General features: G+C 45.9%; 1 protein-coding gene across 1 annotated transcript in view; it reads left to right on the top strand.

Annotated features, from left to right (window-relative positions):
- PTPN14 (protein tyrosine phosphatase non-receptor type 14) overlaps positions 1 to 26204 on the top strand; it is a 524356-nt gene that overhangs the window by 335493 nt on the left and 162659 nt on the right. The window contains exons 4-5 of the mRNA XM_078649778.1: positions 3306 to 3403; positions 19450 to 19517. Coding sequence (XP_078505904.1) covers positions 3306 to 3403; positions 19450 to 19517 — 166 coding nt within the window. The remainder of the gene's footprint in view (positions 1 to 3305; positions 3404 to 19449; positions 19518 to 26204) is intronic.

The raw sequence follows: 26204 nt of genomic DNA, 5'->3' as shown, positions 1-26204 counted from the left end.
GATCCCTATGACACACCTTTTGAGCTATGGCCCACAGCTAACCCTTTGTACGACTAAGATGTCAATTCTCCAGTTGATCTAGACCTCAACCACTATCCTGGTAGGGCATTCCTACTCCCCAACCTCTCCCACCCGATTATACCACAGCAAACCAAAAGGTCGTCCAATGCGTTGCAGTCTTCCACAAGTTGAACATGCACTTTCTCCAAGAGGTAAAGGACTTCCTCGTAGAGACACTCTTTAAATCAGAGTGGAAGGTGTTGTTTCTGCCATGGTAAATCCACCCACGAGACATTCAAGGAGCCTGTGAATGCAAAGAGAACAACACTCAGGGAGGAAAAGAAATAGAAGCCCTCCACCTATGACCCTGTCTACATCAGAGGCCATGTCCCTCCCTATTCCTGACTCCCTTTTCATCCATAACAATCGTGAAAGGACCTCTGCACAGGTGATGCCCCACCACTTCATAAAGAAATCAAGAAGCTTGATGCAGCGGCCAAGAGAGTAGCCATGGATGCAGTTACCCTATGGTGTATACCCAACTCTGCTGGACATCGCAGTGGGATGAGATGCATGAGGTGGTTAAACATCTCCCCGAGAAGTTCAGGAAGAGGGGTTGAGTAGATGATCTTGGAGATGGTCCACCGCCAACATCCATTTTGTCCTCTAGCTTGGACCCAGCCTCCCTGAGTGTCAATACCATTGTCCTCCTTATAAGCCACACCTGGCTCCACATCTCGAGGTTTAAGCCAGAGGTCCTTTAGCATCTCCTTAACCTCCAACTCGAAGGGAAGACCTTTGTGAGTCATAGGTTAACAAGATACTGGAACAAATCAAGGGCGGCACAGACATAGTAAAATCAGTGGGTGGTTTCTAAACTTTAGCTGCTAGAGGCCATTTCAGAGACAGCAGTATCTAGCACGAGGTAAGGCCACCTCCCCCGCGTAGCCATACTCGGGTCAGAGGCAACAACAGTTCTTCCATCAGCAGGCAGGGGTATTCCAGAAGCTCCTACAGGTTATGTTATGTTATGTTAGATACATTTGTATCGCGCTCAGCTACTCCGGAGAGTGTCCCGGCGCTTGCACAGGTAAAGCCAGACAGAACCCATAAGGCGGTTAGAACAAGAAAGTTTTAAGATGTTTTTTTAACAATACAGGATCCTGAATGCTCCGAAGCGCCCAGGGAAGGGCATTCCAGGCAACACTAGCTTTCCTAACAAGCGAGCAGCCTCCCAGCCTATGGCGCCTAAATCTGGGGGTCTGCATCAGGAGTTCAGACGAGGATCTCAACTGTCTTACCGGGGAATAGAAAGCAAATCTGTCCTGCAGATACCTCGGGCCATTACCATGCAGGGCCCTATGGGCAATAGAAGGCACCTTAAATTGAATTTGCGACTCCACAGGAAGCCAGTGCCGGGAGCGCAAATGCGAGCGCACACTGCATCCCTTTGATAGGCCGATTAGAAGTCTGGCGGCCGCATTTTGAACAACCTGCAGTTTGCATAGCAGGTACCCCGGGAGGCCCGCATACAGAGCATTCGCATAGTCCAAACGCGATAAAATCAAAGCGCGCACCACTGTTTCCTTAGCTGGACCAGGGAGAAAGGGAAGGAACTTCCTCAGGGCCTTCAAAATGCCAAAGCAGGCCCCAACAAGCTTATTAATTTGTGTCTTGAAGTTTAAGGTTTCCGAGAACCAGATCCCTAAATTTTTTGCAATATTGTTCTCTGCAATCGGCAAAGGAAAACTCGGCGGCCACAACTTTGCTCTAAAGTCAACCAGGAAAGAGCCATACAACAAAACCTCGGACTTCCAGCATTTTAGCTGAGCCTGAGCCAGCCAATGAAAGACAGAGGCAAGGCAGGGTTGTGCTGCCTGGACCGATTCATCCTCCCTTCCCCAGGAAAATAACAACTGAGTGTCGTCGGCGTAAGCCATCACCTTAGCCCCCAATGATTCCGCCAGAAAAACCAGCGGAGTAACGTAGATGTTGAATAAAAGGGGGCTACGGGATGACCCCTGCGGGACACCGGTAGTCAGCTGCTGAGGCTCAGAGGCACAGGGAGGGAGCCAGACCTGCTGCGTGCGAGCTTCCAGGAAGGACCTAATCCAACCCCAGACGGAACCAGAGACCCCGGTCTCTGAAAGGCGGCTGAGAAGCCGAGTATGTGTCAAGTGTCGCCGAGAGGTCTAGCATAACTAATGCAGCCCCCCCGCCGGCATCCAAACACTCTAATAGTCTCAGCCACTTCTACCAAAGCCGATTCCGTGCTATAGGCTGCTCGGAAACCAGATTGTGCTGGATGCAGCAGGCCGGATGTCTCAACATAGTTGGTATGCTGGTTGGTGACAACTTTCTCACATACCTTGGCCAAACTGGGCAAGAGCGAGATCGGCCTATAATTCACAGGTATTTCAGGGTCCAGCTTGAATACTGCTAATTTTATCCACAAAGAACTGGGAGAGCATATTACACCAGATGGTAGAGACAGGCTTTGCACGAATTAATGCATCAGGAGCCATAACATTTTGCACAATGGCAAAAATCTCCTTCGAATTGTTCTTAGCCAAATCAATCCGAGAGGCATAATAAAGCTTTTTAGCAGAGACAATAGAGGTGTAATAGCTCTTTTGTTTAGCCCGGAGAGCAGGTGCAATAACAACAAGGGTGGGGTCTGTCATAAACGCTATTATAGTCATAGTGTACCCCAACCAAAAGAGGATGTTGGCATTTCAGCACCTAGTAGCATGCTACTTGCTGAAAACCCAATTTATCGCCTCGCCAGGGGTAGTAAGCGCTATATAAATGCAAATACAATACTGCCTCTTTTTCATACCAAGTATCAGCTTACATCTAGAACTTTCATATGCTTCATATGTATGATGTCCTAACGCATCGCCATAATGTCCCACGCCAGGCTCAACATATGCCCATTGCAGGAGTGCTTTTCAGTGCAGTAGTCACAAGCGGGGGTCATTGGAAAGATCTTGTGTTGGTGAAGGCCAGCACCCATCGCTCTCTACTTTTATTTAACAGCAATATTTGTTGCAGGGCTGGCCTTTTCAGTACTGTCCCAAAGATGGCTGTTAACACAGATGTGCTTCTCTCACAGGCTGGGGAGTATCGAAACGATTTGATGCTACAGAGGTGTGGCCCCCTCAGTACCAGGGGCGACACCTCAACTATTAGATACATAAAGAGTGTGACATCACTTGCATTTGCTGTTTAATGGACAGTCTTTGTTATGGAAAATGCCATGCATATCTTTTAGTGACAAACAATATTATTGCTTTACTTTACAGGTATCAGTATTACTTGCAAGTGAAGAAGGACGTCCTTGATGGCCGATTACGCTGTTCTGTAGATTTTGGAATACGGCTAGCTGGCCTAGCTGTACAAGGTAAATCAGGCACTTTGAACATGTAGTGATTAAAATCTACTTGCTGGTCTGCAGTTAATATATATAATCGTATTTGATTTTTTTTAGCCACATAATGGGAGAGTTTTGTCCAAAGGCTACATTAAAAAAAGAAAACAGAATCACTGTGACATAAACACCATCCTTGTAAAAAGCACATCCTGAAGCCTGCTGAAATTGGGCACCCCTCCTCTTTTTAGTCATCACCTACAGGCATCTTCAGATGTCTGTCATAGACATCTTCCCAATGCAGTACAACATACTACAGAGAGGGTGTTTTTGGTCGGCAACCTTCAGACATTGGTTATTGGTATTTTTTAAGAGTTTCATCACTAAAAAAGAGTAAGAGGCAAATGATCATCACACGTCCTCCCTATGATCATACCAAACCACAAAAAATTTGATGATTAGATGGGAGTGACCACAGCAACCAGACAGTCTAAAAACTTAATATTTCTGTTAATGAGGAGACCTCACCAACATTAAAGTGGCATGCTACACCATAGGCGACCTCTTTCACCCCCCCTCCTTTCCGATGAGATGGTACTATCAGGGTGGACTCAGGCTCTGTTCAAGGGTGTTCTTGATATGTGTTGCTGGATTTGTACGGGATCCTTATCACAGAAACAGCACGTCAAGGTTGTTGAGCAAGGACAGCAAGAGTGAAGGAAATTGAAATATGCAAGCGTGAATGGGCGCACGAGTCGGAATAGCCGAGTATTTGCGTTATGGACTTATTAAACATGGGATATTGTAGGGCTACCTAGAGGGCTCTCCCTGAGAAAGCAATGAGGAAAGCAACCAGATTAATGCATACCTGGTATAGCTTTTGGTTTCTTGACTTCATACTTGATGCTTGCTTATAAATTAAGTTATTCTGTTCAAACAGTCCATTAAAGTGTGAATAGGCATGAGTGCAACAATTTGGAAATGCTATTGACTGCACGTGGTAGGTCCACATGATACCCCTGTGTTTTCTGCAAGTAGGGGGGGGTTGAAGTGTGTTAGGCAAGTGGAGGTTTCACTCCTGGTTTAAATTCTCATCAGAGTTAGCCCGAGTAAAGCAGGAACTGTATTGTAAATGTATTGCTGTGTTCAGCACAACTGCTCACAAGTTTGTTACCTGCCAGCAGTTGGTAAGTGATGTTCCTTTATTATACCATTTTGATGTATTGAATAAATACACAGCACGATTTTAATTCTCCTGCAGAATAAAACAAACATTTGCAATGCAATAGGTCTCGCAGCAGTAAAGTTTGAGTTATTGGCATTGTATATGTAATGTGTTGCATGAATTTTTTTGCAAAGTCTGTATTGGCGCAATCCAAATAACAGACTAACATGTCCACCACTATGACAATGCGTTGCATACGTTTTTCGAAAACTCTGAATTGGTGTATAAAGATGATATGCAAACTGTCAGATGTTGCTCAATAATAAGGAGAGTTGGGAATAATTATGCTATGCTATGTTTTGCTATCCTGTGCTTTTTTTGTTATGCTGTGCTGTGTTTTGTTATGCTATGCTGTGTTTTGTTATGCTATGTTTTGTTATGCTATGCTGGTGAGGGTGTGTGAGGGTGAGTGAGGGTGAGTGAGGGTGTGTGAGGGTGAGGGGGTGTGACGGTGTGGGGGGGGTGTGAGGGTGTGGGGGGGGTGAGGGTGTTGGGGGTCAGGGGGTGTGAGGGTGAGGGGGTGCGAGGGTGAGGGTGTGTGTGAGGGTGAGTGGGTGTGAGTGTGAGGGTGAGGGCGTGTGAGGGTGTAAGGGTGAGTGAGGGTGTGTCAGTTTGAGAGGGTGTAAGGGTGAGGGGGTTTGAGGGTGAGGGGGTTTGAGGGTGAGGAGGTGTGGGGGTGAGGGTGAGGGGGGTGAGGTGTGAGGGAGGGTGAGGGTGTGGGAGGGTGGGGGTATGTGAGTGTGAGGGTCTAGTAGAGATAGTTTTGCATGTGACTTACTGGCAGCTCTCTTGTGAGGTGTACAAAGACAGAAGGTAAAGAGTAATACACAGGGGCTTCTCCTGGGCAAATCATGTCATGTCCCCACGCCTACAAATAAAAAAACCAACTGCGACCTAACCTCCCCCCTCAATATGGCGCACATTACACCGTTCCACTCAATTTTGTAGTGCATGAATAAGAAACAACTTGCGTATGGCTTAACCGGAAATGAAGGCGTGAGGAGTAACTTTGGTGGACAGGTGGAGAACATGTGCAGAAGAGCCTGGAAGGACTTGGGTAAAGAAGGGTGGGAAAAGCGAGGCAAACGTGCAAATGATCCAATATATTGACGGGAAGGAAAAAACGTAATTATTTCTAAAATATACCTTGTCCTCTTGCTCTCGCAGCATCTGCTCCTTCAGTCCCTCCAGCTCCCGGGGGAGCCTGTTCCGCAAGGACAGCAGCTCTTGGTGCAGTTCCCGCAGCCCATCCCTCTGTGCCAGGTACAGCCAGGCAAGAGTCCCGATGGCTCCTGCCAGCAGTGCCAGGAGAGGCCATATCAATGCACGGAGCCGCGAGGGGGCGGGAGCTGCAGACCGATACCAGGAGATCCTAGACTCACGGGGAGGCTGCGGGGTAGAATTAACTTCCTTACTACTGCGCGCGAAGGGTGTCCCATGGCCACCTTTCCCCTTCCCCTATAAACACAGAATCATTCATATAAAGCAGCTGTGCAAATGATTTGTTCACTTCATGACTGAACATTCCATTATGCTAACTTGAGCCTACAGACCCAGAAAGGCCAATTCATAGGACGGGCTTTTAGCTTTCAGGCCCACGTGGGTCATTTTGTATGGCTGTCTGCTAGTTTTCAAACAAATATGGGCCCATTCGTGAGGCATTGTTTATCCTTTGGACCCCTACAGACCAATTAGTAGGCAGTGCCATAATGCAAAACGATAGGGCTCTTGCAGAATGTGAAGCGTGGTTCCTGAGCCGCCCATATCTGACAGATGTTTGTGTGGGGCCTCGGCTGAGGGCCCGGAACGCCCCTGTTAGTAGGGGAGGTTGCTCTTTCAGACCCACGCAGGTCCATTGCTAGGGCTGTTTACTTCTGTTCCGCTTGTGTAGGCCCATTCCTGCGGCAGGCTTTTGGCTTTCAGAGCATTGAAATGCCATTTCTGGGGTCAGGGTGTGAGCTTCGAGGCGGAAATAGGGCTGTTCCTTTGGAATGGTAGGATCCTAGCTCTTAGGATCACACACATGTCTTCACATTGGTATGTAATGCAGGAGTGCCAGGTGCAATAAGAAGCTAAAGTAGCGCCCAAAAGTATGTTAGCACAATAAGCCATTGCTTTTTTTGCTTACAAGTGTTATTTGATTCAATTGTTTTTATCAAGGTTTTGAGAGCCTACGTATCCAAAGTAAAAGAGGACCAAGATTAAGCACAGTCCAAGCACATGATGCATACCAGTAGAAATGAGGTGCCTCTAAGCTTTGAAAACAATACCCCCCTCTAACACAGTACACGTTCTCAGTAGATGGCAGCAGGAAACGAACTGAACTTGAGGGTAAACAAAACTTTTTTTGCTTTAATTCTGAAACAAAATAACGTGCCTAAAAAGACTCGGGTGCACGCACGCCTAAGTGCCGTGAGCAGCTTTGCAGAATTGAAGGGCTTCCCTGCGGCGTCGGTTGAGTAGGTCTCACGCAGGTATCCCTACAGCACGGGGCGCTGCCCCCACAGTAGAACCTGCGCCTGCATTTGCTTTACATAGGGCACCGGATACTACGCTTGATTATGCGGGCGGGGATGTATTTGCGGTACCGTAAATCGGATATAGAGAAGCCTTTAATTGATTGGGAGCCCCTCGCATGCCGCACCTCACACTGCAGGTGCTTGCATTACGTGCAGTCCGTGTACACACACAGGAGCGTCGGTGTGAGGGGCTCCGGGAAGATTTGATTCTGTGAGGAATGGCTGGGAATCAAGCCTCCTGACTGGCGGCCGCCCTGCCCCTCCTGGAGGCCAGGGCGCGCAGCAGGCGGCGTTGGCAGCGATGTTCCCACACTTAAGAGTGTTTAATTTACAGAGATTAAAGCCTGACCTTGGCACAGGCGTGAGGGGTTGGCGCAATGCAGATTTAGTGCAAGGCGAAGGAAAACGCACATTCCGGTGCCCTGATAAGGTCACTGCCGTACTTTCAGTAATCGGCATTGCTTTAAACGGGTAAGGCCATATCAGGTACAGATTGTCTCTTTTAGGTTTACTGTGAAAGGGAGAATACTGGCCAATAGTTTTAATGAGGAGAACCCGCATTTCCCAATCCCCGGAGCTAATTAGGTACTCAGACAGTGACTGAGTTCACGTTTATAATTCAATTTCAACTGCTAGTACTCATGAGCACCACGTAGCACTCCCCTCCTTTTCTTTATGTACTGTTTGCATTCTGGGAGTTTTAGTTTTAGTTTGTATGTTTAAGCCAAGCCTCTTAAAAAGGTTTCTTAGTTGCACTTCTTTGGCCACGCCTCTTTTAGAGCCACCTTCAACCCCCTTCCCGTAACCCAAAAGTATGGCACCCCTAGAAGCGTGGCAGAGACTGCTCTTAAACCTGCACCAGTGGGCGGGGTTTTAATTAAATGCGGCTCTTGAGCAGTGATAGCTGCAGACGAACAATAGGGGGCAGTGTTATCTGCCAGCGATTGACAGGTGGTAGTTTCAGCCATAGACGATTAAAAGGGGACAGGTTATCTGCAGGCGATCACCGGGTTGCAGTTTTGTGGGTTACCACACCTCACAGGCTGCGGCAGAGTTCACCCAGATGATCGACAGGTGCCAGTGCTAGCTGCTGGTTGATGGGGCAGTCTGAGGGGACGCTCCTCACAAACACTCTTATCGGACACTTTGATTTCTTTCCCTATTTCCGCGCGAGCGCGGCTCCTCGTTCAAGGATAACCTGGGAGCACGTGGCCGAAGCGGGGACTCTCCCACAGGCTGAGGCTCACGGCACTCTGGGGCGATAGAGTCCTTTGGGCCAGTGCGATCACCGCAGAAATCTGCGTGTAACTCAAACTAGGAAGTACCAAGACAGCAGCAGCGCTATATTGGTTCCTATAAGCACTGAGCACAGAAGTAAACGCGGGAGACAAGACTCGACTGCACCCTTCCGCTGCTTTAGGCTTCGCAGTTTATATCCCACAGAAGAATAGTGTACAGAGAATGAGAAGTAACGCAAAGGACGCTGGCTCTGCGGGCGTATAACGCGGATAGACACGCACTAGGTCATTTGTTCACACACAAGGTCTCCGCATCTAAGGACTCCACCTACTGCAGCCTGACGGCTGCGGGGCATAGGAAAGTGAAAGCACGCCATGTGCAGCCGTCAGCCTGTTTATCTGTGCCGCGCGCCCCTCTGCAGACTCCCCCTGCATTCCAGAGAGGCGCGCGACGCGATCCGGTCTGCCATGCCATGCTGCGGAGACAAGACCTGGCCGCGCGCACAACGTTATCCTATGGGGAAACGCTGCGCGCGGCCAGATCTTGTCTCCCTTCGTCGTTCTGAGACGCCGACTATAGTTCTCTGGCGAGAACGCGCTTTCAGCGCATTTCTAGCCGAGACCTAAAAAGATGTGCAGGTTTCAAAACAGCAGTGCTACCACACTGACAGCAGATCCAATGTTTGTGTGTTCCTTAAAACTCATGTTTTCTCCTCATTTTCGCTCTTGTCAGTGCGAAATGTTTTCTTATACGAGGAGGTACGATTTACCTGCTATGGGGCTCGCACTTGTATAAAACTTGTGTTGTAATATTTTTGAATAGTGATGCAGTTTGTATCGCATGTGCTTCATACGTTGCAGCTACTAACAAAATTAACGTCCTGTTTTACTCAGGTTCATCAATGGAAACGAAGTGTGTAACAGTAGTGATTTCATCTTTTTATTTACATCCTAAAACAGTAATTGTCTTTTAATTTCTGCTGCTTAAAATATAAATGCTCTTTACCACACGTTTCAATAAAAACATGCATGCAGAATCAGTTTAGCCTGAGAGGAATTGTAGAATGATTGGCGTAAGGGGTTTTCTCACCTGGCATAAGAACATTTGGAAAGTACTGTAATAATGGTTAGAAAGATTAATTGATTTCCAAGAATTTAACGTACAGTTTAGATCTGCATGGTAGGTGCAGTTAGAATGTTACTTCGAGTGATATTAAGATAGAACTAAAAAGCTTTTTTATTTTTTTATTTCGCAACAGGAAGGCAAATACTGCCAGAGATACTGTTACCGTGACTTAATACTTTTGGAAAAAAAGAATTAGAAACAAGAAAACTAAAGGGAAACTTGTAACCCCTCCCTCCCTGTAGAACACTGTAACATAGGTGTGCACGATGAGGACCTTTTGCAACGTGGGATAGGCGGGCTTATGGACTCCATATATAGCTTCCATGAACCACTGGTAGATGAGAAGTTTGGTTGGAAAAAAAAGGCAAAGTTGCTGGAAGGAAGAAGGGGACTAGGGGGGTACGAGGATGATTTAGGCATAGTCTGTTATGGATTTGTATTTGTAATGCCATCATTTCAGGGGATAGAAGACGGTTTGCATAGTTGTTCTTAGCGTTAGCTAGTCTGGGTTTAAGGCGGTCTTGCATCATCGTTGGTATTTGTTGGGAAGTCTTGAAGTAAAGTGTCCCAGTATTCTGAGATGGGTGTCGTTTGCAATCCCCTTTTTTCTTCTCTTCGAAGGGCTGTGCTCTCTGCTCGGGTCCAAGTTAATTTTCCTTCGTTTGCCAGGTCGCCAGCAATGGTGGGAAGGAGAACTTCTGGATGCATTGAGATTGCACGTTTGGCCATTAATAAAGTGAGGTCTGTGAATCTTGTGGTGACCTTTTTATCTTTTGGTCTGGGGAAAGGCCTGAGTAGACATCCCTGAAGATTTTCCCAACAGGGCTCTCTGTTACTATCGTTATATCTTTTAATACAAGGTTCAAAAACACTTTCGGATAACATTGTATCCATAAAAGAACAACACGACAACAAACAGATTAAAAGATATAAAAATATAAAAAGGGAGTCATAATAAAACCATAAGCAACATACAATGTACAATGGTCTTTAAATTCATAGAAATTCATTAATGGGTAAAAAGTCAAGGATTAGACATCATTCGGCGTGCACGAACTGCAATTCTCAAGAAAATGCCTGTACGAAAGACCAGTTCTTCATCAGCCAGAGTAAGTAGCCTCAAATAGGCATCTTCCAAAGTGATGGGCATATGCTTTTTAAAATACGGAGTTAAAAGCCACTTGATATGAGCAGGTACTTCCCACGCAGACGGAGACCTCACTTTTCACGCGCTTTCAGTTTCACAGGGTTCGCAGTGCGCTGCTGGACCTCCTTGGTCCGGAGTTAGCGGAACCGCCCGAGGTCCCGGACTCACTTATGTGATTAAAACGGTGCCGTCCCGGAAACTGATTACTAATCTCAATAAATTAGGAGTTCAACATAAGCAGTTCCAATACTCTAAGGCTAGGACGGAATGGCAGTGTGATCTGCAAATGCAGATAGATGACGAGATGTGGAGATATTGCTGTACCAGCACCAGGAAGTTGTCCCTGAATGGAATTTTTTTTTTTTTCTTTTTTTCTGAATGGAAGGCACAGATTGATCCATTTCAAATACATACAACGCGTTTCTTATACACCAGAGAGGTTACATAGATATGGACTTCGGCAGTCAGCGGAATGTGAACGCTGTCATATGCAAGTGGCAGATTTCATGCATATGGCATGGAACTGCCCGGGTGTTGCAAAATTCTGGACGGAGGTGTTCTCGGAATTGAGCCGGATATTGGACACAGAAATCCCGGTAGACCCGTCACTTGCCCTGCTGGGATACTCCAAGACACTCCCGGTGGCACTGCGCCGCTTGGCGGATATGGCTTTACTAGTTGCCAGGCGGGTTGTAGCTATTTGCTGGATGAGGGGACCGTTACCTGCAAAGAAAAGATGGGCCCGGGACATGCTCTACTGCTGTACACAATCGGAAACATATAGCGAGCTACTCCCACCCACGAGCCGACCCAAGAACTTCTGGGGTTTATATCAGACCTATTTAGGTACAGGGGAACGGGAGGAGGTAGAACAGGGTTATGCACTCGATATACTAGCAACACATGAGGGAGGCGCTGAGCTGGATCAAACGGGGTCCCTGCTGTAGGGGAGGGGGGCACAGGGTGGCATGGAACTAGGTGGGCAACGACATGGACCTAAGGGGGGGAGTGGGGGTGGGGTGCACTACTCAATCTAGTAACACTGCCAGGAGAATCGCTTGGTGAGTGGTACTTAGCGGCAATGTACTGAAGAAGCCGGTATCCGACTTCTGGGAGTGGTCTGATTTAATCTGTAACAGATAGAGGAGGGGGTTTTGTGTTAGACTACCCCCGGGTGCTTCAAACAGGGGGGCAACTGTTGGCGAGTTGAGGGTGGGGGGATTGTTGGGGTAGGACTTAAGGATTAGTATAGGGTTAGGACTCTACCATTGGTTTACAATGTTGTGGGCCTGGCGCTATGATGGTTCAATTCTGGGAGTAAGCATAGGCGCAGGTTGTTTTAGACGTGAGGAGCGCTTTGGTGCTAATGATATGTTGGTAGGAAAAAGCATCATGTACACAATGAATGCCGCCGGGCCCCCGGGATGCCGGCTGAAAGGCTGTGTTAGCTATGCCTATGTATGAGACCTTTTTGCCCATAATCTGCTGCCGGCCCCAGGGTTGTAGGCTGCGTGCTGTGTTAAGTGTGATCTAAAGAAATAAAGGTTTCAAAAACGTAAATTTTTTTTTTTTTAAAAGCCACTTGATATAATTTAAATAGTAATTACAGAAGAACAGGAAATGTAAGGTAGACTGACCACTCTGGCCATTACACGGACAAGGTAAATGGTCATGGTCAGAGTGGTGGCCAAGAGGAAAACATATTAAAAATGTAACGGTGCCTGCCCTTAGGCGAAACAAAAGGCTCCTTTCCCAATGGCACATCTGCCCAAATGTATTATATTGATGGACAACTACTGAACATGTGGATAATATCAGCGCGTGCAGTGTGGCTTTGAGGGCAGGCATCCGATGGCACAAGGTATATTGAGTGAAGCATGCGTGGCCTGAGATAAGGTGTACTTTGTACATGAAATTGAATGTATTTAAGCGGGCACTCCAATCACCACGAGGTTTGCAACCGCTGCCTCTCCCTCAACGACATTGTGTGTCGGGCGTGGCTCACCTTCCGCTCAAAAATCCTGTGGTATCAACCAGGGCTAGGTTTAGCGGGACAGTGTTTGTTGGCGCCCCCTCAATGACCACCTCCACCCCAGATTCTCTCACTACCAACCTGTAACAGTGCCCCTCAAGTCTCCATAGCCGCTATCTCTCACATGCATTTAATCAGTTTTATAGCATCACTCATATCAGTGTAGGGTGTCGGAGCACTTTACATCACACACTACATAGAGACAATCAATCATAGGTGTGTAAATTAGTGTACTGGAAATGTTACATAAGATGGAGGAATACAAGGTGTGGGAGACAAATGTCATCCATACTGGTAGACCATATAGTTTAATAGTGCTTGGTCGGGAGAGGCCCTAACTCGGAATTTAAAACGGAACACCGTGGTTGGGGATTCTTTTTAATAATCAGAATTTATTTCTATCCAATTAAGCCTTTTTCCAACATTAGAATAATGAAAGACTGGGGAAGAAAGTATAATGCTCTAAAATCTATACCTTGCAGTTTGTGTGCAGCTCTTTGATGACAGTTAATTGCTCACTGTTCTATGTTAGGATTTTAACTTCTAAACGGTAAGTAACAACAGGATCTCTGACAAAAGCAGTAACCGACTGACCTATTTACCTTATATGCAGTTTGTGATCTGCATGGTACTCGTTCTTTTAAGCAGGCATATTAACACTCTGTTCTACCTTTCCATGAGTCAAAACGTCACTAGACAAACCTCCGATCTATATCTAGGAGGAACATTAATCACCTGAGTTATCTTAACATTTTTATTGTTGCCTGAAAATTGCTGGAGGCCAGGAACGTGGCAGCAGGTGCTTTTCAAACCATAATATACTTGCGAACACGACGCCCCCACCCGGAGTCAGCAAACGGTGCGGTCGCACCACTCTAGAGCCGGCCCTGGTATCAACAATAAAGAAGGTGAGAACCATAGAAGATGCAGTGGCAAGCCGCCGCCGACACCACCATCATTTTCGGAGAACAGGCTTCCATCAATGTCTAGAAAGTTGAGGATGACTGCCTTCGGCAAATCCCACCTCACCAGCTGTCGTCCAGTGCAGAGGAGGTATTTTTGCTCGACTTGGACCAGGAGAAGGAGGAGCAAAACACCTTCATCACCTCAACCACTTCCTGCCCTGGAACAAAGATCTCTGCAAAGGCTGTAAGTATGGTCTGCACCCACACACACACCAAGCCTCCCAGGAGGCCTCTGGTAGAGGCAGAGAACTACCAGCACTATGGAGTCTGATATCGGGCCCTCCAACCACTACACCTCAGGATCTTCCCCGGCTTTGCGTTACGGTTAGCACTGGCCAAGGGCTTCGGAGCTGACCTTGCTCCCAGCTTCCGCCAAGGCATAGGATGATCCCCGAGCCTCCACCACCTTTGATGCTAAACACACCTTCACCTTCTGAGACTACCATCTGCTTTGAGACCCTTGGGAGCTCCAAAGCCGCCACTGGCGTTGAAGATCCTATCGACTATTGGCTCAGATGATTTGGAGAAACCTATGTTTCAGAGGCTGCTGGAGGAATTTAATGCTTGGCGTAAGCGATTGTTCATCCATCCCTAAATAGGAAAAATCCTGACAAAGCTCCCTTCAGCCACACTTTCGAACACTTTGCCTCAGAAGAGCAAGCTAACTTATGAGGAACAGTCATCTTTATAATCCCTTGCAACTCCAAAGGCTAAGAAATGCAAGGACAGAGGCATCAGTCCTCTTCTTTATTTTCTATTTCCTCCACAACCACCTCCTCCACCACTGACACCACCTCCTATGGCACCACTTCCATGCCTCCACAATCAACAGAGTGGTCCCCCCTCTCCTATGAGGAAGGCTGCCCCATTGGCCCCGCCGACCGTGATGAGGCACCATTCGACTTAGCGCCCATAGAAGATCTATGGGACGAATGCTACTTTGATCACTCTGGGAATCCAGACCTGGATCATTATTGTGTAAGGGCATCTTATCCGGAGAGCAAGCTCATTTGATATCTGTGAATTAAGATACTATGCTAGGAAAAACGAGTGTATTTGTGCTCAAGTCCACTGTTTCTTTATAAGTCATAGAAGCATTATCTGAAGTACGCAGGTCAATGCTCTTGTTAACGAAAAAGTAGTCATGTCAGCCTGCTGTTCATGCCAATGAGGCACTAAAAGATTTCCTACAAACAAATTGAGATTATACTGCAGAATTGCCATATGTGATCCATGGGCTAGCCATCATGTATTATATTATTATTTATTTTACATGAAATTGGAATTTGGTTATGATTTTATCAAACTAATCTTATCACTCTGAAGGAAATTTTAAATCCACAACAGCCATGTCAGCTATAACATTGTCATTAAAAAATAGTGTAGAAACCAAGAAGCATTGTTACAAGTGAGTAAGACCACCTTTTATTACACTATCTGCAGCTTAAGCTTAAGCTTCTCCAAGAACTAACTGTCATGTGAATCTGTGCCAATCCTTTTCTAAGGCATACTGATCATAATTTCAGATAAATCGTGAAATATCCTTTTTTTATCCGTGTTTCTGGCAGTAGGCTAAATTAATTTGGCTATGTTACAACTGAAATGACTTGTGTTTGTATGCTAGATGACCTGCTGAGTATACAGGGATAAAGCGGAATTAGAATGAGGTTCGTTATTTTGGATTACTTTAAAGATAGGCACCAGTGTGCCGGGCTGAAGAGAGGTGTTACCTCGAAACCGGGCCGGTCCTCGGATGCTTGTTTCCGTTCTGGGAAAGACATGGCTTTTGTAGTTCGGACTGGACTGTTCCCATGGGGCACAGGGTCAGCGCTGATTTGCATATCGCCATTGTCTGACCCAGGGTGGTGTGGAGTGGAAAAACGATGGATTTGGGCCCAGATCTTTGGACTGGGGTGAATGTGTGACATTGATCCACATTCTGTCCATCATTGTTGTGTTTGCAGTTACCGCTCTAAGTGTACTGGGGATGCTCAGACGTGAGTCCCAGGCACTCCACACCACTGGATTAAAGCTAGCCGGGCTGAAGAGAGGTGTTACCTCGAAACCGGGCCGGTCCTCGGATGCTTGTTTCCGTACTGGGAAAGACATGGCTTTTGTAGTTCGGACTGGACTGTTCCCATGGGGCACAGGGTCAGCGCTGATTTGCATATCGCCATTGTCTGACCCAGGGTGGTGTGGAGTGGAAAAACGATGGATTTGGGCCTAGATCTTTGGACTGGGGTGAATGTGTGACATTGATCCACATTCTGTCCATCATTGTTGTGTTTGCAGTTACAGCTTTATAATGAAAGCACAACATAAGTATAGATTCCCTTTAGACGATCAGAGATTACTAGACCGCTTCAAGAAAAACCTCCAATTTGGAAATTCCCACAGTTTCACAAAGCAAGGGTTATGATTATCTTCTTCTTGAAGTAATTTCCTTTATGTTTTGTTGGATAGCACAATGTGCCATAAGTAAATAGTTCAACAACTCAAGCATGGCTTGGATTCAAGGTTGGAATAGAAACCTTATGTTGTATGTTAGCAAGGCTTGACCAACCCAAAGCGTGTGCAATGCAGCAAAAAGCATTACAGCAGCCACCACTCCTACTTACTTGGGCATTGGTTTTGCAGCAAGTTTGCTTAAGATTTCCAGGTAAATTGATAAAAAAATAACTAAGCTTTGCAAATGATATTAACTAGTTTGGGAAGGGTCCCCATAAAATGCAAACAATTTATCAACGTGGATGAAAGGTAGAAAATTATTGTCAGGAAGATTAAAGGAATTTAGGACCAGTACCAGGCTAAGCTTTCATCTGAAAAAGCAGGATCCTATTTAAGGTAACTCTAAAAATGTTTGAATGCTGCTCTGAGTGGAGGCCATGTTCTTGTTTTTTGTTCACTTTACCTTGCAAAAGGCTACTAGAGCAAAGGTCCAGACATGCTCCATAAGATTGATGCTGTTGTATAGGCCATCTAGATACCTTACATGAGTTAACTTCAATTCAATCTGCCAAGCAAAATTTAAAGAAGAAATAAGAGCAGGTCTCCTGGAGTACAAAGCCGAAAACAAGATCACTTGACCTTTTACTTACTAGGGAAATAGTTTCTTTGTATGTTGTTTATCTCTAGTTGCCTGATGATTTTCTTTATGTATTCCCTGTAACTGTTCTTCTTTGTATCCAAATGAGATCAACCCCCCTTCTGGACCCATGCCTCAAGGGCTGTTACCAGGTCTTGCGCCAGATTTTCATTGCACATCAGAAATTTACATCTCCTTTGGTGGTATGCAACATCCATCTCATAGCCATCACTGTGCTCCACAAGCAGCTACAAACTTAGTTGAAGTGAACTGCAAATCTATTCTGATAGTAGAAAATGGGTTCAAAGCTTTTAAATCCAGAAAGCTTTTTCCACAATAAACCCTCCTTTACATCCGATTAGAACACTTCCAGGCCCTTATGGATAAACCAGAAATGGGAACTGAATTGGCATCACATGTATTTTAAATGTGGATAAGAGTATTAGCACCATACCCATGATTCTGTTAACTTAGTGCCTTGTTTCATAATACCTAACGCTACATTTCTCTTTTTCTATAGCAAGGCTTCCCAATTCAAATTGGAGTCAATGTCATCACTTGGGTATGTTAAATACAGAACCCCAAGAACCACATCTGTCTGCCACTTCTTACATAGTTAGCCAGGTTTTAAGATCTTATTTAACAAAAATACATTTTTAAGGACCTACTGCAAGCCCAAGATGCTTTTGCTGTTTAAATACATGTGAAACTTTTGGTCTGTAACCCAGCTCCTTGCCCACGTCTGATGTCATAGTCATAGTCATAGTCTCTTGTATAGCGCACAAATCACAAAAGTCTGAAGGCACTTTAAATGTAAATAGGGAGCAAAGCGAAAACACCTCTTACTCTTGCAAGACAATTTGTTTTAATTGATTTGACTGCATGTACCCATCCTGTTGCACCACAGCCCAGTTACCCTAATTGAGGGTAGTCGTAGTCCTCTGTAAGTGACGGGGAGACTCAGGAGTACTAATTGAACCATAGTCTGTGCTGATCCTCCTCATAAAATTACAGACATACATATTATTTGTTTGAAACTTTGGTATCTTGCCAGCATCCCACTGTTGGATGGCAAGATTGCAATTACATGGATTATAGCTAAAAAATCTTTAGTGACCCCATCAGTTATATATCTTGAATAGATGATGTATCATCGTTAGCCAGGAATGCAAGTGTCTTGAATCCCCCAACTTAGCAGCTGAAGCAAATGGACTGGACTATCTCTGGACCATTGCTGTTCTTTACATACTTTTTATGTTGTCATGTAAATCCTGTCTTAACGATCTCTGCATAGACTGTCGTGAATAAGCTGCAAGCTGGAAAGGACTGTCAGGTGGGAGGTCTTGTGATTTCAAAGTAGCCAACCAGAGTGACGTGGAGTTAGCGAGCAGGAGCAATAATGACATTTAGTAGGAAAAATTGAATTGATAGGGGCACATGAAGAGAGATAGAGAACGAAAATGAAAGACTGAAGTAGAGAAAATATTGCAATGAGTAAAGACATTATAAGATTGATGGAATGCAGGGGATGAAAGACAAAAAAAATACAAAAGTGTATATAATGGAATAAAGAGCAGGAAAGAGAACCGCAAAAGTGAACAAAAGTCTGCAACAAAAGAAAGAAGGAAAGAAAGATGGAAGAAAGAATCTGAAAATTTGAAAGAAAAAACAGAACAAAAAAATGCAAGGAAAGATGGAAAAATGAAACAAAGGAGGAGGACATAAATATAGATGGAAATGTAATAGGAAAAAGAAGATAGAAACAAAAACTAAGGATAAATATAGAAAGAGATGTGATAACAGAAAGAAGTATGTAAGTGAAAAATAGAGAAGGCAAATGATAGTGAGATTTATGGAAAAGAAAACAGTCACAGAAACAAAAAATTAAACTCTCAGAGGGAAAGTTGAGATCTCTTGTTTTGCTCGCTCACCCAACAACATTTAGCATATGGTTCACAGTGGGGGTGTTTTTTTTTCCAGGCTACTCTCTCGCTCAGATAAATGAATTGCATGGAGAGGTAATGATCACGTTATTACCTCTGCATTGGGAACACATTTTTTAAGATACTTGCGCCCTCAGTATGGGTGGCCCCTTAATGCTAATAGGGCTGGTAGCCGCAGTTACTGGCCTCATCAGAATTATGAGATCTGCGGAAACACCGCCTATCTCTTAACTTCCACGCAGAGACCTCGGATGATTTGGGTGAAGGTCCATCACCAAATGAATGGTTACTGGCGGAACTGGACCCGCAATTACATAATTTTCTTGGTAATTTCTGATTTGTTAGTGGACCCTCAAGGTCCATATCGACGTGGATTCTAGTTACCAGTATCTCGGGGGCTAGGGAAAACAGTCCCTTTACGGGGCCGCTCATAATGAGGGTCTAAACGAGAGGACATTTAAGAGTATTGCAAACAATCCAAAACTCATTTTGTGGAATAAAAAATGTATTGCAATACTCAAGCTAAGAATACAACTTTAGCGATTTTGATACTAAGTAAAAACCATAATGTTAAATATTGTAAATCAGTTGATATGTTTGTTATGACCCTGTTTTGACATTCTTAAGAATGAACATTGAAAGAGAAAATAATATTGCATTGTGAAGTCCATTACCTTGACTTATATGTGCCCATATTTGAACTGTCACATTTATTATCACGCTGTCTTTTGCTGTGAAGTGCCATTTTGTTAGTGTTGCAAAATCTTCTGCACATTGAAAAGTTCCCTTCTTCTTTTAGCTGACTTTGGAAATTACAGTAACTTTCAATCCCAAGACTTCCTCCGGGAATATGTTTTGTTTCCAATGGTAAGTAGTTATCTCTTCTTTATAAGTTACACACAACATGCAAAAAAGGCGAGCAACATTTATGAATGACCTTTCATCCTTCACAGTTTAAGAATACAATAAGGCTGCCGTTTTAATTGTCTTTGTTCTTTCCATGGCACCCTTTGTCAGACAACAAGAACCGTGATTGACCCTTTAGATTGTTAAATACCTTTACTCAGAACATTAGTTGTGTATGCGTAAGTCATGTTGTTAAATAACAAGTCATCTCAAGCCATTGTGTTGCAACCATAGAATGCACAGTGCTATTCGCTGTTATTAATTGCATTACAAAAAACCTTGCACTGCTACAGAAATCCTGTGCCCAATGCCAAAGTTTACTTTTCTGTATTGCTCTGAACAGTTCCCACCCCTACACCAAGTGAATATAATTTCTGTGAGTCCATGGTGGGTGTTCAGGGTTTTAGTTTTTCTTTTTATCAATACATAAGGGTCCCCTATGTAATTAATTACTCCCACCGACCCTTAACCGAGGGCGTGAGGGCCCTTCCCCTCACCTGGACATTGTGCGTCTTGATGGACATTTCTTCTACTCAAACCTTTCAAATTTTTTCAGACTCCCCATGGAAAATTGGATCAGCCCCACTCATTCACCTCAGAGTGAATGTGTTTGCTGTACTTTTGACTGTTTATACTTATATGCTCTGTGAGTGGTACTCTGTGAGGAATAGGTGAGTGCAACATGAGAAGTTGATTCCCTTGAAGTTGTCTGTATGTAGGAGGACTAGGCAACCCTCAAGCAGGTTCCTTTAGTTTAGTCCTGGAAATCCACATCAAGAACTCACGAGGCCAGGAATAAAATACTTCCTGTATGGCTCCCTTCTGAGATTTGACCATCAACTGCCCAACCAGGCTTGTGAAGTCTGCCTTGCGATATCCAGATACATCCTAGGGTCTTTGTACATCTTCCAAGCAACTATGAGACAATGCTCAGGTTATCAGACTAGTGTCCTTTCAGTACACATCTTCTGACCAGTTAGTGCATCTACCTTCCATCCAATGTCACCATGGCTGGCCCTAGCCCTGCCACGATGGGATTAGAATATATGAAAGTACCACTCCTTTCAGATGCTCCCACTTTTATGTGCAATGCCCCCTATTCACCATAAATACTGGCCCTCCAGTGCTGGATGAATGTCTTTATATTGATTTAGGAAGAATCTCAACAGCATAAGATTAGATGACCCAAACTGTAGGTTGGAATGCAATCACCTTAAATCATGAAGCACTGCTTGAATGAAGCCTTTTCAAACTGCAGTAGTTAGTGACCCAAATATTTCCTAGAATCCATACGATCTTGCATTTCCAAACTCGATAGTTGTACATACAGGTATTATAATTACTGTACCACACCAATATAGTTTTGTAAATATGTATTTGAATTTTGAATTTTGAATTTGGAGTTGTTTATAAAGCGCACGTTCACTAGCAGTTTCATGGCGCTATAGGATTTCGATCTGAGGGAAGGAGGAGATTTATGAGCTGAACGCTTGCTGGAACAGCAGAGTCTTAAGGTTTTTTCGGAATTCAGTGTAGGATGACAGGGATCTTAGGGAAGAGGAAAGAGAGTTCCAAAAGGTGGGGGCCTGCACCGAGAATTTCTGGCCGCCGGAATGGCTCTTCTTAAACCGAGGAGTGACTAGCAGAGATTTAGAGGAAGAGCGCAAATCTCTTGCGGGAATGTAGTTGGTTATAGCCGCATTAATGAAAGTAGGGGCCGTGCCAGCCCGAGCCTGAAAGGTAAGGCAGCCAAGTTTAAAGAGGGCTCTTTGCTTAATTGGGAGCCAGTGAAGGGCAATAAGAAGAGGGGAGGAGTGGTAGAATTTTGGGAGGCCATGTACCAGGCGAGCTGCCTGGTTCTGCACCAGCTGAAGGCGTTGGAGTGCATAGGCCGGAGCTCCGTTATAAATGATGTTGCCATAATCGATTTTGGATAGGATCATGGCCATAACAATAATTTTTAGTGCAGAGGGAGAAAAAAAGCGAGATACTTTCCTAATGATACGTAAAGTAAAACAAGCATTGGAAATGCAATAGGTCTCGCAGCATTAGAGTTAGTGCTTTTAGAATTGTTTATGGGTTTTTTTTGTAAATCTTTAGCATTTTTGTTTCCTGTAGCCAATGCTAAAGAATTACAAATAAAAAAAGCCATAAACAATTCTAAAAGCTCTAACTCAAATGCTCCGAGACCTATTGCACTGTGTGAGGGTGAGTGAGGGTGAGTGAGGGTGGGTGAGGATGAGTGAGGGTGAGGATGAGTGAGGGTGAGGATGAGGAGTTGAGGATGAGGAGTTGAGGGTGAGGAGTTGAGGGTGAGGATGAGTTGAGGGTGAGGATGAGTTGAGGGCGAGGCATCGTGTGCGAGGCATCGTGTGCGAGGCATCGTGTGCGAGGCATCGTGTGCGAGGCATCGTGTGCGAGGCATCGTGTGCGAGGCATCGTGTGCGAGGCATCGTGTGCGAGGCATCGTGTGCGAGGCATCGTGTGTGTGAGGCAGCGCAGTGTGTGAGGCAGCGCAGTGTGTGAGGCAGCGCAGTGTGTGTGTGTGTGTGTGAGGCAGCGTGTGTGTGTGAGGCAGTGTGTGTGTGGCAGCGCAGTGTGTGTGTGGCAGCGCAGTGTGTGTGTGGCAGCGCAGTGTGTGAGGCAGTGCATTTCATGTGTGAGGCAGCACAGTGTGTGTGTGAGGCAGTGTAGTGTGTAGCAGGGCAGTGTGTGAGAGGCAGTGCAGTGTGCGTCTCACAGTGCAGTTTGTGTGTAACAGTGCAGTGTGTGTGATAGGACAGTAAAGTCCACATTTGTAAAGCGCACAATCACCCGTGTGAGTGACACACAGCAGTGTGTGACTACGTAGTGTGTGTGTGTGTGAGGCAGCGCAGTGTGAGTGAGGCAGCGCAGTGTGAGTGAGGCAGCGCAGTGTGAGTGAGGCAGCGCAGTGTGAGTGAGGCAGCGCAGTGTGAGTGAGGCAGCGCAGTGTGAGTGAGGCAGCGCAGTGTGAGTGAGGCAGCGCAGTGTCCAATGTGTGGAAGGCCCTGGTTACTTCAGCATGAATGACGCACCTGCACTTCCTAGCAGCTAGATTTAGACCAGCACTGCAGGATTATAAACCCCTTGGAAGCCCTTGAATCGTCTGTACATCCAGTTCTATGGTCACAAGACGCATTCCGTTTTATCTATTTCCAATACACGTGGCTGTGTTTATATGTGACGGGGTACTGCTTGGCCCAAAACATGGGCTTCAAACGTCTGGTCGCAGAGCGGTGCAGCCGCCTGCAGGCTGGAAGCACACGGCTTGATATGGAATGATTTGCATTTAAACAAAAACAAGCTGCGAGCAAACACTTTAAAGAGCCAGCCCTGCTAGAATTAGTGTTAATGTATTAACAGTGTTTTGTATCATATAAACGAGCAGAGTAATACGTGCAGGGGTGATTTGGAACAGCTGGGCTAATGCACGCGATCGCAAAAAGCAGCAGGTTAGTTTTTGTAGCCACAAAGAGGTGTGCGCAGATGTATGTAAGCGCTTTGGTGCCGGGCGTTCCACAAGCTGCGAGCAAATACTTTAGAGAGCCAGCCCTGCCAGCATTAGTGTTAATGTATTGGCAGTATTTTGTATCACATAAACGAGCACAGTAAGTGCAGAGATTTGGAACAGCTGAGTTAATGTGCACACTCGCAAAAAGCACCAGGGCAGTTTTTGTAGCGCCAAAGAGGTGTGCGCAGATGTATGTAAGCGCTTTGGTGCCGGGCATTCCACAAGCTGCGAGCAAATACTTTAGAGAGCCAGCCCTGCCAGCAATAGTGTTAATGTATTGGCAGTGTGTGTCCTGTGTTCGCACTGCTGGCCTCAGACCAATTGTGAGTCCTGTCAACGGCTGGAAAACCAGGGTTGGGGTGTTAGGGGGGAGGGGGGGTTAAGGGTGGGAGTAAGTGAAGGAGCAGACATGGGGCGAGCAAAATGAAGCCGCAAGAGGAGCTAGAAAAAAAGTACGGGGATTTTAAAAAGCAGCTATAGGAAAGCTGCTAACGAGTTAGCTGGCAAAAGCATACGTTTTCAAAGCACGAGCTAAGTGTGACGGACCTGAAGCATGTAGGGGGCCACCAGAAATGCATTAACACCTTGCTTGTAAAACAGGATCAAGTGTAGCCGCCACCAAGTCTGGAGTGGTGTGAAACGTTGCAATAGTTACTAAATGTGTTTGAATGCGAGTCTGCCATCGCACATTAAAGAGAAAATGGTCTCCTTGTAAGCGGGATGTAAGTAGGGGGGAGGAGAAGTCTGGGCAGGCAGGATGACTCAGGGGAGGGGGCGGATTAAACAAAAACAAGCTGCGAGCAAACACTTTAAAGAGCCAGCCCTGCTAGAATTAGTGTTAATGTATTAACAGTGTTTTGTATCATATAAACGAGCAGAGTAATACGTGCAGGGGTGATTTGGAACAGCTGGGCTAATGCACGCGATCGCAAAAAGCAGCAGGTTAGTTTTTGTAGCCACAAAGAGGTGTGCGCAGATGTATGTAAGCGCTTTGGTGCCGGGCGTTCCACAAGCTGCGAGCAAATACTTTAGAGAGCCAGCCCTGCCAGCATTAGTGTTAATGTATTGGCAGTATTTTGTATCACATAAACGAGCACAGTAAGTGCAGAGATTTGGAACAGCTGAGTTAATGTGCACAATCGCAAAAAGCACCAGGGCAGTTTTTGTAGCGCCAAAGAGGTGTGCGCAGATGTATGTAAGCGCTTTGGTGCCGGGCATTCCACAAGCTGCGAGCAAATACTTTAGAGAGCCAGCCCTGCCAGCAATAGTGTTAATGTATTGGCAGTGTGTGTCCTGTGTTCGCACTGCTGGCCTCAGACCAATTGTGAGTCCTGTCAACGGCTGGAAAACCAGGGTTGGGGTGTTAGGGGGGAGGGGGGGTTAAGGGTGGGAGTAAGTGAAGGAGCAGACATGGGGCGAGCAAAATGAAGCCGCAAGAGAAGCTAGAAAAAAAGTACGGGGATTTTAAAAAGCAGCTATAGGAAAGCTGCTAACGAGTTAGCTGGCAAAAGCATACGTTTTCAAAGCACGAGCTAAGTGTGACGGACCTGAAGCATGTAGGGGGCCACCAGAAATGCATGTTTGAAATGCGAGTCTGCCATCGCACATTAAAGAGAAAATGGTCTCCTTGTAAGCGGGATGTAAGTAGGGGGGAGGAGAAGTCTGGGCAGGCAGGATGACTCAGGGGAGGGGGCGGAGCGGGGCAGAGCGGCATGTGGGTGTGAAGAAGCCGGGCCTTTGAAGTGAAGCTAAGCTTCACTTCAAAGGTGTCGGAGGAATGCGGGCGGCTGTGCACGCGCTTTTAAGCTCAATGCACATGCGCATTGAGCTTAAAAGTCACGGGCACTGCAAGGAATCGCCACGATTCCTTGCAAGTTAGATAAAGAGTAGATGAGCCCCTATAGTCTCGCTTGCTCGATGCGCATGCGCATCGACAGGCGAGACCTAAAAGGACGAGGAAACAACAGAACTAATGTGGGTGTGAAGTGTCAGCTGGTTATTGAGCATAATGCCCAGGGTTTTAACAGAGTGAGAGGGAGTGGGAGGGGGGCCGAAAGAGACAGGCCAAAAGGATGGTGACCAAGGATTGCCGCTCCCCCCAGTCAAGATCAGTTCTGTCTTATCCGGGTTGAGCTTAAGATGGTTAGCGTTCATCCAACCTCGGATAAACAGAAGGACCGACTGGAAGTTAGAGGCAGCGGGTAAAGCAGAGGAAAAATTAAATATAAGCTGGAGGTCATCAGCGTAATTATAGACTGTGACCTACATTTGTTGGAGTGCAAAAATAAGGGGGAAAATGTAAAGATTAAACAAAAGAGGGGAAAGGGAGGAGCCCTGGGGAACGCCACAGTTCACCTTGCTGGGTGAAGCTGAGAATTCGGCCAAATGAACCGCCTGAGTTCGTCCCTTCAGGAAAGAGCCTATCCAGGTGAGGGCCTGGCCCCCTATGCCCGCCGCCTTGACACGGGACAGAAGGATGGAATGATCTACCGTGTCAAAGGCGGCGGAAAGGTCCAGAAGGACCAAGGCTTGGGGGGTGTTGGTGTCTAGGCCCTCCCTAAGTTGGTCCATGACTGAGATAACCACCTTCTCAGTAGAGTGCCGGGGGCGAAAGCCCGCCTGGCAGGGTGCAAGATAGCTGCTGCTTTCAATAAAGGAGCTAAGCACCTGGGTGACATGGGACTCTGCTATTTTACCCAAATAAGGGAGGAGGGATATGGGGCGGTAATTTGCAGGGGAGGAGGGGTCCACTCCGGGTTTTTTTAATATTGGGAAAATTATGGCGGTCTTAAGGGAGGCCGGGACATGTCCGGACGTAAAACAGCTATTCAGGAAGGCCAGGACTGGTGAAGGGCAAGCCGTAAAAAACTGGCTAAGGATACGTGCCGGGGCAATGTCGGTCGGAGAGCCCGACTTAACTCGATTGAGTAGGGAGAACAGCGATTCTCTGTCAAGTGAAGGAATTGAGGTAAGGGAGTAGTGATTTTCAGGTGGTTGAGGGGGGAAGAAAGTGGGGGAAGGGGGAGGAATGTTGGCTTTAATCAGAGTTATTTTATCAATGAAAAAATCATTGAGTGATTCGCATAAGGCCTGGGAAGGGGGAATTCTAGGTGAGG

This window comes from Lissotriton helveticus, chromosome 6, assembly GCF_964261635.1.
Source record: "Lissotriton helveticus chromosome 6, aLisHel1.1, whole genome shotgun sequence".
NCBI classification, from domain to species: domain Eukaryota; kingdom Metazoa; phylum Chordata; class Amphibia; order Caudata; family Salamandridae; genus Lissotriton; species Lissotriton helveticus.
The sequence above is the reverse complement of the archived record's forward strand: the minus strand, read 5'-3'. Positions and strand labels throughout refer to the sequence as shown.